This window comes from Epinephelus lanceolatus, chromosome 6, assembly GCF_041903045.1.
Source record: "Epinephelus lanceolatus isolate andai-2023 chromosome 6, ASM4190304v1, whole genome shotgun sequence".
Lineage (NCBI taxonomy): Eukaryota > Metazoa > Chordata > Actinopteri > Perciformes > Serranidae > Epinephelus > Epinephelus lanceolatus.
The window spans coordinates 26,528,820-26,542,165 of record NC_135739.1 but is presented as its reverse complement, the minus strand read 5'-3'; the positions used below and the strand labels follow the sequence as shown (position 1 = coordinate 26,542,165).

The 13,346-nt window shown below is 41.3% G+C and overlaps 1 protein-coding gene across 1 annotated transcript; it reads left to right on the top strand.

Annotated features, from left to right (window-relative positions):
* Positions 1–907: 907 nt before the first annotated feature.
* tmem38a (transmembrane protein 38A) lies at positions 908–13,346 on the top strand. The gene is made up of 6 exons (XM_033620832.2): positions 908–1,469; positions 7,021–7,177; positions 8,360–8,544; positions 9,809–9,896; positions 11,970–12,087; positions 12,656–13,346. Exons 1-6 carry the CDS (start codon positions 1,346–1,348, stop codon positions 12,857–12,859), a joined length of 876 nt encoding a protein of 291 aa, XP_033476723.1. The 5' UTR covers positions 908–1,345; the 3' UTR covers positions 12,860–13,346.

The following is a 13,346-nucleotide window of genomic DNA, read 5'->3' as shown; positions in this document are numbered from 1 at the left end:
TGTAAGTGTGAATAAAATATATAGGTCTATTTAAAAAGTCCCCAAAATTTCACTGTATATTCTAGAGAGGGTTAGCCTATAACCCCCAGAGCAGCTATTAGCACTTGACAGACAGGACACACCCATTCATTATGATAGCTACTGAAAAAAGAGCAAAATTCTCTTTATGCAGCTTTTTATTTCAGATGGATTCTTTCCTTTTCCTGCCCGTTTTGGGGATCTTTAAGCTTTTAAATAATTTGACATTCTCTTTTGGTTGTGACATTTCTCCAGCTCTTTTAGGCTACAAAATAATCTCAAAACCTTTGGATGGTAATATCAAAAATTTTGACTTGGCCCCATTTAGTCATGGGATTTGAATGATTTTGGTGTCAATACAAAGTATGAATTAAAAACCAAAACAAAGCCACTTTTAATTTACTTTTAATTGTATTTAGTAAAAGTTATAAGGATAACTAAATAAGGATTCAAAGGTGAGAGAGATCTTTCAGATGGAAAGCAAACACAATTTTTTATCAAATAAATACTAAAACAATAACGCTTATTTTATTTTATTTACATTTTAATTTTAATTTATTTTATTTCATGTTTTTAGTTCCTGTAAAAAAAAAAAAGGACATTTTGGAGATTATTCAATTTTGTGTCTTGGCCTCCCCCTGGTGGTCGCGGAGGTCGTTGCTCTGATTATTATTCGCAAGAATTTAAAGCAAAAAATAGAAAAATAAATAAATAAAATCAATTTCAAAACACATAAATAGAGTCTGTTTATTTTCTGATTATTTCTTATTTTTGCTGCGCCTTTATTCTCAACATGTCCGCATCATGTGGGAGAATGTAAACAGATGGTGATATCACATAATGCTGGCTGTGAGTCTGCAGCAGCCGCGGTGCAGGATCTGATCCGGATTGTGGGATGTTTGTGTTCGAGGGACTGAATGAGTCTTTGTATTAGGACGCTTGTCTCGGGCTGTGCTGTGTTTCCATGCTGTAACAGCGTCTCGTGTCTCAGTTAAACAACGATTATATCGATGATGAGCACCGGAGGACAAGCCTTTTGTTTTTTAAAGAAATGTCAAGCAGCTGACATGTAGACCTCCTGCCGTCTAAAAAGCGGAGCAGCTGGTAGGACCGCATATGATGATGATGATGATGATGATGCTGCTGAAGCTGTGGAGATGAGTGGTATTAATAGGAGGGCTTGAGTGTCACAGGCTTTCACTGTCGAGACCGGGGGGTTTGGTGGAGAGTCGGTGGATCGGGTTTTGGGGGGGCTTCACGATCCAGACTGCGCAGTTGGACTAAAAACAAAACAAAAACAGGACTGACCGGCGATCAGACAGGCAACATGGAAGTGCTGGCGGCTCTTAATTTGGGCGAATTTGCCCAAGTTTTCTCCAAAATGGGAATGTTTCCCGTGTTTGATCTCGCTTACTACATCGTGTCCATCCTCTACCTCAAGTATGAGCCAGGTCAGTGTGTTTGCACTTTTCTCTTTGCTTTTATTTCTCTTAATAAGGGTTTATAATTTGATAAATATGATTATGTAAAAGATTTTCTGCTTGTTTTGGCAGGTGCACATGCTCCACACTCACCAGACCTGTGCTTAAACATACATTTATGTACAACACACACAGTAAAATATATCCAAATACCATGTTTAATAATGGCAATTTAATATTTAAACCCATAGGAGCTTGCAAGTATTTTCTAAGATGAAAACCTGACATTTTTAAGACAATTCTTAAGTAGATTTTCTGGCTATAACTACACAGTGTAATAGCACTAAAGGGACTTTCTGTGGCTGTTATCTGTAAAGTGCCCAGTCTTTATAAAGCATGACCTGTTACATAAACTCCAGCATGAGCACTTACTGCTCTGCTTGCTCGGTGTAAGGGTGCAAGGGAATGTCTGTTGCTGCAGCAGCCTGACCTCATTTACACTGAGGAAATCACTGGAGTAGATTAAACCACTCGGTTTTGGGTAAAGCCTGATATTTTCCAAGATTTAACTCCTTTGAGCAACAGAGCCTGAGGAGGATTGAAACCTGAGAGAAAGGCCTGTGCATACCAGAGACTTAGGCAATAAATAGAAGATCCTGAAATAGACAGTGTCAGTGGGCCTCTGAAGCCCCTCTGCCGCACACTTTAAGGCTGCAGCTGAATGTTAAACGTGAAATAACATGTTGAGCTAGCAGCCCAGGATGACCTGAAGGATTCTGGGAGTGTGTAGCTGATTTTCCTAAACCTGAAGAAAAAGTAATCTCAGACACACAAGCTCAGTCACTGTGGGCTCATTTTGATCTCAGTTGTACCTTCAGTCATGATGGCTGGAGCACACACACATCTCAAACTCAACAAAACATCATTTTTAGCTTCAATGAGACAAAAATGTCCACCTAATCTGCATATTTAATCTGCATTTAGTAGCCAAACAATTCCATTATCTCCCACATTTTCCTCAACAATGATCCTCCAGTCACTCTCGGTGGGGAAAATATTGGAGCTATACATGTTAGATCAACTTGTAGAGCCCCCACAATTAAAAACATTCATGCAACATAAGCCATCTGTAAAAAGGTAATTGACATTATATTATTTGTCTTTGAACAGTATATGGTTCTGGCCTATCTACAGTCATCTCTCTGCACTAGTTTGGTAGTTAGGGTTAGTTGTAACTATGAGGGTGGATTAAAATGAGCAGAAAATGAATGGATATTCTCTTTGAAATGAACTTTTCCAATAATCTGATCTAGTTTACAGTGTCACCCTCAAAGGGAAACTCAGTACTGCACTGTGTCTCCAGAGCGAGTCTGATGAACCGCCTCAAGCATAGGTGTAGTTTTCGGGGGGGATGCAGGGGACATATCCCTCTCAATCTCTACAGTATGTGCCACCCTCATAATAAAAACAAAAAAGTAGCAGAGCACTTTTATTTTGACATAATTTGGGACATTTACACCGTACAATTATGCATCAAGGCACAGATTGGCGAGTGGGTGCTACTGCAGCTGGAACAGCTATGTCACCCGCCCTCTAGCTACATGACTAATCCACCATACATACACGTCAGATCACGATCAGCCCCCTTCGCTTCCTGGGGTGGAAGTGGAAGTCCCAATGAAATTGCTGAGTTAGCAATGTGCTAGTTATGAAGTATTACGTTAAAAGAGAGGTGGTTACAATTACATCTTGTCCCTTATGCTAATGCTAAGTTAGCAATAGCATTAGCTATGATATATGTTAAAATAGAGGTGGTTACGGTTAAGATAAGGGGAACTGGAAGGGTTACATCTTGTTACTTATAAAGTGAATCACATCTTTGTGTATTAGGGATTATAAAGTGGATTATGGCTACATTTGGTCTCGTTTATTCACTACAATGTAGCATTGTAGCAGGGTTCAGATAGCCATCGAGTTGGTGGGTTTGTCTAGTACTAGTGGTTTGTAGGGGCATGTCCTGTATGATATAAACGTCATGTGTCTCCAAATTGGTGCAGAAAAATTCACCAGAATGCAGGAAATTAATTGCTTGATGCTCAAAATTTCCTTGCGAGGACCCCCATATGTGTCTCCTCCAATGCTGAAACAAAACCAATTCCCTTGGCCTCACGTGATGTCACTTGAGTCAGCATCAATTGGGTCTGAAGACTACAAGTTTGAAAATGAAAAAAGTCTGGTGGCGTAGAGGTAGAAAGATGTGAGGTTACCAGACCTCTGTTAGCTCTCTCCGCATCTCTGCTTGAGACTACATTAGCCGCTACTAGCATAAAACACCTGAATCTCAGACCAAACTTTAGGTAGTCGAGGTGCATTGTGGTATTGTAGGCGCCAGGTTTTGTCAAGAACATTAGAATAAATAAGATCAAGTTAAACTGTCCATTGTGAGTGTGACTATGTTAAAGGAGTGGAGTCACAAGTGGAGGAAACACGTGCATAATGTGCATACATGTAGTTTTTACTGTCCCTAATGTTTTAAGGGTGTCAAAAAGTGAATCTAACACCATGCTGACACTCGCATTTCTCATATTAAAGTATTAAAGTAAAGGGGATTCTCTCACTTTGCTTTCAACATAGGCTTGTTGTTGTATCTCCTATTGAATGAAAATAAAGAATCCATAATTTCATCAGACTCAGGCCAACTGTAACACATGGCTACCAAGGCTGACTTCATGTATGTAACTGTATACCTTCGTCTTACTTCACCATTCCCTACATGTGTCTGAGTGGAGAGTCCTCGTTCACACCACATGTCAGAAGAGCACATGAATGAGTTTTGGGGGTCAATACGAGCTGGGGGAGGAGAAACAAGTGTTTGTGTGTGTCGGGAAAGGGGGGGGTCAAAGGCTAAGACAGGCCTAACAGTTGCAAGGAAGGAGAAGCAGTTGAGCAGAATATATTTATAGGGCGGCATTTCTCAGGATCAGATTGCCTTCAAACTGAGCGCCAGTCGCACCACGACACCCTCATCCACCTGTTGTTGGAGATTTGTGCGGTGAAGCAGCCGCGCTCTGATCACGTCTCCATTTACGCCTCTAACACTGTTGTAGCACTGGTGAAGTCTTTGCCCACATGGACACATAGATACAGTCTGAAAATCATATCTTACTTTGCATAGAACACAATAGGAGTTATAGGAGTGGAAATGTGTTGTTTTTGTGTATCAGGACACCTGATGGAAGTTACTTTTAAGTACATTTATTCAAGTTCGGCCCCAAAGTATATCTTTGGAATGACCTTTACATCACTTAAACATTTACATTTTACGCTACGTACTTTATTCTTCTGTTCCACAACATTTCATTTTGCACTTTTTACTCATTACTACACTTATCTGACAGCTGTAGTGACTAGTTTCAGATTAGATTCATCATAAGATTCATTATTATGTTTGCGTCTCCAGTGAGAGTTAATTGTAACGCAGCACAAAGCATTAACACTTTTGCTTTAGTTAGCTGCAGTTTATCATACCTTGTATACTGATTTAGAAAGTGGTCAAATGGTTGACTGGAGTTATAATTAAAGTGTTATGGCATACAGCTGTAAGCCAGACAATCAGGCACAAGCAATTTCCATGTCTAGGTAAAGTCAGTTTTATTTATGTAGCCCAATTTCACTAACTACAATTTGCCTCAAGGGGCTTTACAGTGTGTACAGTATACAACACTCTCTGTCCTTTTACCCTTGATCTGGATGAAGAAAACTTCCCAGAAATTAGACTTTAACAGGGGAAAAGTTGCAGAAACCTCAGGAAGAGCAGACATGCAATAGATATTGTGTGTAGAATAGATTAACATAGTAAAATTATGGCAAATGTATAGACATATTGTAAAAATATATGAAGAAAATGGATTCGGGCGGATGTGAAACAGCTTCCAGGTGTCTTCAAACAGCGAGAGCCTGAGCCACATGACCTCCTCACCGCCATGTAACCTGGAAAGAGAACAGGCTTCACAAAGACACCAGCGGCAAAACTGAAGCACATGATTCACACAGATAGGAAAATGACAAACGCACATGGGAGAGAGACACAAAGACAGCATGCAAATAAATGAGAGAGTAAGCTACACGCAGCGTGGATGCTCATGTGCTTGTGTGGCAGCAAATAAACAGAGGAGTTGTAGTGATGCAGTAGTTTCCAGAAAGTTTTAAGTGTTGTTGTCGTCAGGAGGGATAATGGTAACAGGTACACGGCTTGGAGTAATCAAAGAACAAACAACTAACTGAAAGTTAAGGCGAAAAGATGAGATCTAGTTTTGGATTTAGAGGCCTCAACAGCAGTACCTTTTGCTACAGTGTCAGAAAGAAATCTAGGACTGTGTGTTGTTGCAGATTAAGTGAGAGAGATATGCTTTAGCAGTGCACAGAGCACGCTTGCAGACACACTCACACCATAAGAGGCAGAAAACTTCCAGTTTCGATTTATGACATTTGCATTCCAGTCTTCTGCAGGCCCCATAGGAGAACGAGTTCCTTCAGTAAACCAGTTTGTACACTTGTTTGACCGGTATAGTCACAGTATGGTATTGAGATAGTATAGATGCTTGACATATAGTGAGTCTCTGTCACCTTGCTCTGCTCAGGTCTGTACACTTGTAAGACTCTTGTAGAAGTCCTGAGTCAATATTAGGTTATGATAAAAAGGCGGATTATCAGGGCGTGACCTGAAGTGGTCGACTGGGCGTTGACAAAGATACAGCTCGTAGACACACAAGGGATCTACTGATAATGGCTTTTAAAGGTCATCGTTAACTGTCCCGCGCTTTAGGAACTGACAGAAAGTTTTAATGGACGTTAATGGCGCTTCTTATCTGACCCTTATGTCTTCCAAAAAAGAACAGACATGACCACAGACTTTTACTTTAAGAAAAAACAAGATTTAGACCATCAAGATTTAGCAGGCCATTGATAAGGAGACAATTATCACAATTATTGTTTTTAATTGATACATTTATAAGTCATCGTGAAATTAAAGAACAATAATCTTGTAAAACAGTTTTAAAAATAACCACATTGTTAAAATTACTAATAAAAACTCTGTTATTGTTGAGATTTCTAAATCATCACACAGCATCATTTTACCAAGCAGTTTTTCTCTTTCCTCTTCTTCTTTGTTTGAATCATGTACTTTATTTAATTAATCGTTTCACACACAGTTTTGTAAATAAATTGAGTAACTGGTGATGATCAGTGACTGAAAACCCCTCTTATTCTTCCAATGACACATTTAACATACTTTAACAGGAAAAAAATGCACAAGAAAATTTCAGTTTCTCATGGAATTCATTATTAGTATTTCGCTATCTCAAACGGGCCATGTGTAATGACTGGGTGACATCTGCTATTCAAAAAGCATTTGAAGCTGCAGACACATAACACACTGACTTCATAAAACTCCAACACCTCCACCTCCGCCCCTGATCTAACACACACTGCAAATCCTTCTCGTCTGCATGCTGCGATATTTTCATTTCCACCCTGCGTGTTAGGAACAGTCACTGACAGCTCCTCCTCTTTGTTGCAGGCTCGGTGGAGGTTTCTCGCAGGAGTCCCGTGGCCTCCTGGCTCTGTGCCATGCTCTACTGCTTTGGTAGTTACATCCTGGCAGACATCATGCTTGGAAGCAGCCCCATCGACTATTTCCAACACAACAGCCACATCCTGCTGGCCTCAGCTGTCTGGTGAGAAAGTCCTCAGAACAACATTACCCAAACTGGGGAAGAGATGCGGCTTTAAAGGGACAGCTCACCCCCAAATACATATATGAAAATACATCAAAACACATATTTTTCCTCCTATTTGTAGTGTATTTATCAGTCCAGATTGTTTTGGTGTGAGTTGCTGAGTGTTGGAGCTTTCGGTTGTAGAGATGTCTACACGTACCAGTGGTATCACCACGCAGGAGAAAGTACGCATCTAATCATGGATGAGAGGCTCGTGCTCATGACGGCATCCTGCTTGGCTGAGTTCTAACGCTAGCTAGCTCAGTGGTGCTAGGTGAGGTAGCAGTAGATGCACGCTTCCTTCTGTACAGTGACACAGTTGGTGGGTGTAGTTTGGTTTAAAGACAATAGTTCCTTGATGAAACTGCTCACAGCAAGGTCTGTGGATTATCTTGAGTAACCGGGTCATGATGTCTGGAAAGAGACATTGCTATTGGGTTATTCAAAAAAAAAAAAAAATATATATTTTTTTTTGCACTTTGAGCACCACAAGCTGAGTGCCATCTAGTTCCATTATATTGGAGAGAAGGCATCTCAACAGCCGATATCTCCAACACTCAGTGACTCATACCAAAACAATCTGGACTGCAGATAAAGGGAAAAATATGTGTTTTTGATTTTGGGGTGAACTGTCACATGTAAATAGGACCATCAAAACTCATTTTTCATGCTTTTTATCTAACTTAAAAGACTATATATATGATAAAATGATGCCCTGCTAGCCACTGTTTGGAGGTCATTCCCATTATCTTCGTCCAGAGAACAAAATTTTCCTGCTTTTTATGGGTAAAGAAACTTTAAAGACATCTTTAAATGATCAGTTCGATCCAGCCAAACCTCAAAAATGAATTTCCCCCACCAGCTTTATCTATAGAAAATTTTGTTGTCATGTTTTGAAGGTGTTAGATATCATAACAAACACATAGAATTTAGTTTGCAGGACTCAAAGCAAAAATTACTTCTGAAAAATGCAGCATATCTGCAACACTGTCCCAGTCCCACGGGGTAATCTCCAGACCTCAGTCACACCAGTTTTCATTGATTTGTTTGTTTGTAAAGCACCTTTTAATACAAATACTGTTTGATTTTCACCTTCCCTACCCCTCATTCTAATGTCTTCTTCTCCATTATCTCTCTCAGGTACCTCATCTTTTACTGCCCTCTGAACCTCTTCTATAAATGCGTGGCTTTCCTGCCTGTCAAGCTGGTTTTGGTCGCCCTGAAGGAAGTCGTCCGCACTCGTAAGATTGCTGCAGGTGTTCACCACGCCCACCACGCCTACCACCACGGCTTCTTCATCATGGTCATTACTGGATACGTCAAAGGTCAGTGTCTGGCGATTTTAAAGTGATTTGATACCATTCGTAAATGTGTTAACACTGAATAACTGCACAGCTGGTGTTACAAACTTTGCTTTACATATATAGTTTGGGAGTGATGACAAACAGATTTATTATGACCATAAACAACATAGTTCCTGAGGGAGAGCAGTGGAGATTGTTTCTCTCTCTGATTCATGCAGTTATCAACTTTTTGGAGACATTTAGTGACTATATTCTGAAAAAGGAGAAAGTAGGCCTGTAACTATTGATGACTAATAGTCTGCTGAATATTTTCTTAATTAGTCGTTTAATTGTTTGGGCAAGATGATCGTATCATATATCTTCCTTCCAACCAACTCTCCAAAACCCGAAGGTATTCAGTCCACAGTCACATTAGACAAAGAAAAGGAAATGGGGAATGTCTGGCATTTTTACATGAAAAATGACTTTAACACTAAATCTATTACCGAAATTGTTGCCTATCCCAGAAGAAATTATTTAATGGTACTTGGTGAGCCTGCAGTTTGCTGCTCACTCTGGCAGCAGCTCTCCATGCTGACAGCTGCACTCATGGAGTGACAGAGAGCAATTACACAGCCACCGCATTTGAACATCGGTGAACAGCACATGTGCATGCCAGCGTGCACATGTGATGTCCATTCACAGCTAGTAAATACATGCACTGAAGTAACCTGATTACGTGAGTAATCAAACAATAACCTATCACTGAATTTTATTTTAGCGGCATTTGAAAATAATGAAAATATGAGGTATAAAGTCAGTTCAGCTTTGCTTCACTTAAAACTGGAGTCAAGTTCCTTATGTGCAGACACATACTTGACCAGTAAAGCTGATTCTACATCTGATCTGTTGAAATGAAGAAAGTGGAAAGAAAGAAAGTGTCACAAATGTCTACAAATAATGTTTAAACAATGTTAATGTTTAAACCCAGAACTGCTCTGAAATGATGAAGGAGCACATTGGTGAAAAGCTGTGTAGTCATGCTTTATCTGCGTGTAGAATACTGTAAACTTCATAATTTACCCCTAAACCACATGTTTCGTCTACATTTCCACTGTGAAACTATCCAACAGTAGAGATAGATCCATAGAAAACTATATAAAGGGCTGTCCTGGTCTGGTCTCTGCTACAGTGAGGAGGCCCTGCAGGCGTCCATGTTGAAAATGGGGGAGGAAAGCTGAAGCAGTCACTTGAGACAGACTTGTTTGTCCTCATTTTTTTCCATTGTCTATTTTTATCTTTGCAGGGTCTGGAGTGGCTCTTATGTCCAATTTTGAGCAGCTGCTGCGCGGTGTGTGGAGGCCCGAGACCAACGAGATCCTCAACATGTCATTGTAAGTCTGAGTCTCCCACTGCTGCTGATGGAACATGAACTCATCACTGCCTCCTCGAGCACGCAGGTGTTTCTAACCAAACCTCAAAGGCAAAACTAGAACTCAAAAGTTACTGTGACTATAATGGGACACAAAACATGGCCAGCCTTGTTAAGAAACACAGCAGGTTTGTTGAAATCACCATTTGTAGAATTTGAAAATTTTGACTTTGGCGCCCTCCAGTGGTAGATTCAAAGAAGGCAATTTGCCAGCATGTAATGCAGCCAACTTACTCAATGTCATTGTCACATGAAAATCTCTCACCCCTAAAAGAAAAGCTGCCTGGATTTTGTCCTCATGCCAGTGTCTTACAAACCTCATTTGGGAGGTTTGATTAGCCTAAGAGAATGTATTCAACCTAGAGAGGAACATTCAAGTTTCAATCCAGGTTCAACTAAGCCATTAAACATTTAATCTAAGGTCCATGGTATATAGGATTTAGGGGAAGAAATTGGCAGAAATGGAACATCGTAAAATAATAACATTTTTCTTTAGTGTATAATCACCTGAAAATAAGAATCATCATGTTTTTGTCACCTTAGAACGAGCTGTTTGTATCTACATAGGCAGCAGGTCCTTGTCCACAGACCCATCGCCATGTTTCACCGCCATGTTTCTGCAGTAGCCCAGAACAGACAAACCAGACACTGGCTGTAGATAGGGCCATTTGTGTTCTTGCATCGGCCACCATAGTTAACAGTCCCTTACCGATGAGAGATTCGTAAAAACACTGATTTATTTATATGTGAGTGTTTAGTGTTTTTATGGGTTTAAATCACTGGGCCCATTTGAGACCTCTGCAGATAATTTGGTTTCAAAGCATCCTGAACTTCTGAATCATAAGTTATCAGAGAAAAGAAGTGAGCACAGATTAGCAGGTGCTAGTAGGCGGCCCGTGTCTGACATGCCAAACAGCACTGGAAAAACACTGCTTTGTAACGTGAAACTGCTACATTCAGTGCTTTTACCGGTTTCAGCTGGTCCATTTGTTTTGGAAATGGAGAGACCTCTGTGGATAAAGGAAAAACCTCCTTAACATCTGCATCAGAAAATAGGTGTGCACACATTTGCAGGTGCTGGGCAAGCAGGCCATCTGCAATGTACCGAACAGGGTAGGAGAAACACTGATTTGTAGTATGAAATTGCTGCTTTATTCCATCCATCTATCCATCCATTTTCATCCGCTTATCTGGGGCCAGCAGGCCAAGCAAAGCACCCCAGACGTCCCTCTCCCCAGCAATGCTTTCCAGCTCCTCCTTGAGGACCCCAAGGCATTCCCATGCCAGATGAGATATGTAATCTATCCAGCATATCCTGGGTCTACCTCGGGGCCTCCTACGAGTGGGACGTGCCTGGAACACCTTTAATGGGAGGCGCCAGGAGGCATCCATATCAGATGCCCAACCACCTCAACTGACCCCTTCTGACGCGAAGGAGCAGCAGCTCTACTCTGAGCTCCCTCCGGATGTCAGAGCTCCTTACCCTATCTTTAAGGCTGAGCCCAGCCACCCTTCTGAGGAAACTGATTTTGGCTGCTTGTATCCGCGATCTCATTCTTACGGTCACTACCCAGAGTTCATGACCATCGGTGAGGGTTGGGACATAGATGGACCAGTAAATTGGAAGCTTTGCCTTCCAGCTTCACTGGCACTGCAGACACCACACCAAACTGCACCAAACTAATGTTTTTACCGATTTTCATCACCTGGTCCGATTGTTTTGGAGAGGAAGAGACCTGTGCGGATAATTCAGCTCCTGGTAAAACCTCCAGGAGAAGTTTCAGCGGTTGTAATTGGCAATCCATTGCTAGAAACCACTGAATCCCCACAGAGCTTACACCCTGGACCTTGAAATGAAAATGCCAAAATGATCAAATTGTAGGTTTTCACACTTTGTGTCATAAATAAGGATATATATTTAATGCTTTAATCTTCCTCTCTATCTCTAAAATATATAATCTAAACCCCATGTCATTGTTATTGTGATCCCTGCTGCAGTCAGATGTTACTGACAGATTCTCTTTTGTCTCCACAGCCCGACCAAAGCCAGTCTGTACGGAGCCATCCTCTTCACCCTGCAGGAGGCTCACTGGCTGCCAGTGGCCAAGAGCACCCTCATCCTCTTCTTCACCCTCTTCATGGCCACAAGCAAAGTAAGATCATGGCTGCTGTGTGAAGTGCAGTCGAAACTGTTGCTTTTCTGATTTATTTTAAGCCTGAATGTTTAAAATCTGTTGCTTAATAGAGGATGGCATTCCCCCAGTGTGATGAGAGCAGACCAATCAGAGCTTTGTAGGTGGGAATAAGAATGTCAGTGCTGTCTTTCTGCGTAGTAGATTATACCTCAGGCCCCCAGGAAGTGTGCTGGGCTTTGAAGCCAAGTCCATCATGCAGTGCCACTGGGCCCAAAAAGACCTTTTCCCTTAGACTTACATTGTGAAAGGGACGTCTGTAAATCAGTGGATAATCTTTTCAAAGTAAGAGAATAACATGCTGAATCCCACAGTTCCAATAATGCAATAGTATCTATCATTAGACCCTCCCTGCCTGGTAAATGTCTACAAACTTCGTGTTCCGAGTTTGTAACACAGACTTAACAAAGTTCCTGAAATATTTTTCCCAAGGATGAATGAAACTGATGACATGTAAAATCAGTGAAGTGTCCCTTTATTCATCACAACATTATGCTGCTCTCTTCTAACTGACATCGTCTTCCCTCAGGTTGTGATGACCGCCCGACACTCTCACGGCTCCCCCTTCGCCCTCATTGAGTCCTGGGTTTGCCATCTGCTGTTCGGCTCCCCTCTGGGAGGATCCGAGGAAGACCACCATCACGCTGCCGCCGCCGCCCCATCTTCACCTCTCAAAACCAAGGAGGAGCTGAGCGAAGGCGCCCGCAAGAGGAAGGCAAAGAAAGCCGAGTAGGACGTCGAGCTGAAAACTGCATCACGGCCTCCACACGAAGGGACCTCCCATTCCTTTCTAGGGAAAGGGGCAGTTTGATGTTCAACCAAATGAGACCCTTTCTATTAGAGCAAAATGGTGCTTTCTGCATTTTACACAGAACGAGGACTCTGTAAATACCACGGCAAACGTTTCACACTTCAGCCCAACCTGGACATTTGAAACCTATTTATTTATATGTGCTCGTGAACATCTGTGCTCAACACGGTGGGGTGATCCACGTTTAGGCCTCCATTACATATCAGTAGCTGTGTTACCGAGTGTCAGTGATTTTCTCTGAGTCCAACAAACCTTATCTCAGTTCAGAAAGAAATAGAAAATGCAAATTAATCTGACTCTCAATCAGAAATTCAAATGTGAATAAAGCATTATGTGAAAGAACATTGCTGCTTTTTACATTTCGATGAAGACAACTTCATGTCTTTAAATAAAATCAAGTCAAACACTG